Consider the following 2,520-nt stretch of genomic DNA (forward strand, 5'->3'; position numbering starts at 1 on the left):
GGAAAAGTTGCCCTTAACTTTCCTGTTTTGTTCTGTTTTTTTTTTTTTTTTTTTTTTTTTTTTTTTTTGGCGGTATGTTTCAGCATGCGTCTTATAATCCGGTGCGCCTTATGTTTGGGTTAGAGACAGAAATGGACGCCATAATTGAGAGTGTGCCTTATAATCTGGTACGCCTTATGGTCCAGAAAATACGGTAGCTTTATCCCATGTTTTTTTAAGATGGTGTCCGCCTCTTCCAAAGAGGTGAAAACGCTGCCAAAAAATCCTGTGGTTATGGAAGATGGTCACCGAGCTGGCAGAGCACGCTTTTTTCAGCCGTTTGTTTATGATGAGCAATCTGTAGTAATTTTCGTCTCCCCATTGAGTTGATGAAGTTGGACCACTGAGAAACAGCTTCATTTTTAGATTTCCAATAGTGTTCAGAAGACTGATGGTCCTTTTTCAGAATCTCTGATCTTTGTTTTGCCAGATCATTAGTACCAATATGTACAACTAGCCACTGATCAGTGGCTAGAGAGAGTATTTTCTCTGTTATATCAGACACTGTCACTGGGGAAGAAAATTACTCTCGTCGTCTTAGCATTGCAAAAATAACTCATTACATTTACTGCCTCATTTCCAACAATGAGCACTTTTGGCATTTGTTTCGTTGGTGTTCACTTTATGGGGTGGATGTGCTGATTTTGCATCAAACCTGTTGTTTGAAGGAGAGGTTTCCCTCAGAGGTAAAGCAAGGTAATTTCATTTATATAGCACATTTTCAGCAACAGTGCAATTCAAAGTGCTTTATATGAATTAGATGAAATACAAACAAAATAAAAGAAGCAAGAGAAAAATAAAAGTACACTACATATTGGTTTCAACTGGTACCGGCCTGTTCCATCATCCGCCAGACTATTGTTACAAGCGTAGTGTCCATGAAATCAGTGTAGCTTAGCCTAGCACCGAATATCAGCCATGACGAGGAAAGGTGGGACTTCCTTCAGAGGTCCGCTCACCCTGTGGGCCACACTAATATTATACTTTCAAATCACGTTGGGGGCCACGAGATGTCGTCCTGCGGGCCGCAAGAATGAGACCTCTGGTCTAGATGAAGGGTTTTCCCTGTTGGTTGTCTCATCAGATTCGAAGTGAGACTTTTTTTTTTTTCTAGCTAAACTCCCAGAGAGTTCAGGTTGAGCTGTTTGGTGTGGGGCATGCGAGTTCTCAGTTGATTTGAGGAAGAGTTGTTTCATTTCCACAGGCAGCATTTACCTCAAAGTTCACCTCCAGCTGTTGAATCTTCATTTCTATTGACTACAGACATTTTGTAATACTGAGCTTGTCGTTGTTTTGAGTCCTTAGTAGAGTTGAACCTATGTTAACCTTGGTATTCCTCTGCAAAATCTGAATCTTTATTTCTGCCGATTGGAGTCTTTGTATTATACTGCTAATGTCCCCAGAGTTGGCCAGAGGTATCTTGCCTTGGTTCAGCTTGGAAGTGGAAAAAGTAGAAATAAAAATAAAAGCCTTCCACAGTCCTTAGGTTTGAAGTAGTCCAGTTATGATGTTGACAGTGTAAGTATAATTTTAAAAACTGTGACTTTAAAATAACACGCAGGCAAAGTTATCAGTAAGGACGAGGGAGAGCAGGATATGTCATTCCTCCTTCAGCTAATGATCTGCTGTGAAAACCCATTTATCTGATTTATTTGTGTACTTTGTATTTATGAACCAAAGGGACACGATGGACAGCGTTAAGCAATCAGCTGCCTTGTGTTTGCTACGCCTCTATAAGACATCTCCTGACTTGGTGTTGATGGGTGAATGGACATCACGTGTGGTGCACCTACTTAACGACCAACACATGGTAAGAGCTGAGATGCAGGTTGCATCAAAATGAGCTGACACAGTTAACACTAATTGGTCACTAAATTTGTGAGCTCTTTGTGATGCAGGGTGTTGTGACAGCAGCAATCTCTCTCATCACCTGTTTGAGCCAGAAGAATCCAGATGAGTTCAAGACATGCGTTTCTTTGGCTGTGTCCCGACTCAGCCGGGTGAGTGTGGCAACAAAACACATTGTGGGTTTTAATTTCTGTAAATGCTGTTCATTTCCAAGCACTATTTTTGATGAAAGTTCAGATCTGTATTCCATGATCACTTACATTTATCATGGAAATTATTTTGTTATAAGAATTTTGATTTCATTGTCACAATAAATGTCAGTTAATGTAAAAAAAAACAAAAAAAAAACTAAAATGTGTTTTAGTTTTAAAAGTGTCAACTTTGCATTCAGAGTGTCACTATTTACCGAATGACATAAGTCATAAACATCCACGAGGACTCCTTCATGTTTGACAGCTGTTATGTCATGTTTGTGACAGTGTCATGTCAGGTTTACGCTCACCTCGTCAAATAAAGTGTTTCCAGAATTTTATTGGCCAGGGGATATATCACTCTATCTACTTCGACAAAGATAGCTCGTGACTGTATAAGCAGCTCTCGATAAAAGGTTGTTTGTTGCTAAAGTCTTAATAG

The 2,520-nt window shown here is 39.6% G+C and overlaps 1 protein-coding gene across 3 annotated transcripts in view; it reads left to right on the top strand.

Annotated features, from left to right (window-relative positions):
• Positions 1 to 2,520, top strand: part of ap2a1 (adaptor related protein complex 2 subunit alpha 1) — a 50,032-nt gene that overhangs the window by 16,432 nt on the left and 31,080 nt on the right. For all 3 annotated transcript variants that reach the window (XM_015021360.1, XM_015021358.1, XM_015021359.1), the window contains 2 exons: positions 1,720 to 1,849; positions 1,938 to 2,039. In XM_015021360.1, the coding sequence (XP_014876846.1) occupies positions 1,720 to 1,849; positions 1,938 to 2,039 (232 nt within the window). The remainder of the gene's footprint in view (positions 1 to 1,719; positions 1,850 to 1,937; positions 2,040 to 2,520) is intronic.

Source organism: Poecilia latipinna, unplaced genomic scaffold, assembly GCF_001443285.1.
Source record: "Poecilia latipinna isolate Pla-1442-1.1 unplaced genomic scaffold, P_latipinna-1.0 Scaffold2767, whole genome shotgun sequence".
NCBI classification, from domain to species: Eukaryota; Metazoa; Chordata; class Actinopteri; order Cyprinodontiformes; family Poeciliidae; genus Poecilia; species Poecilia latipinna.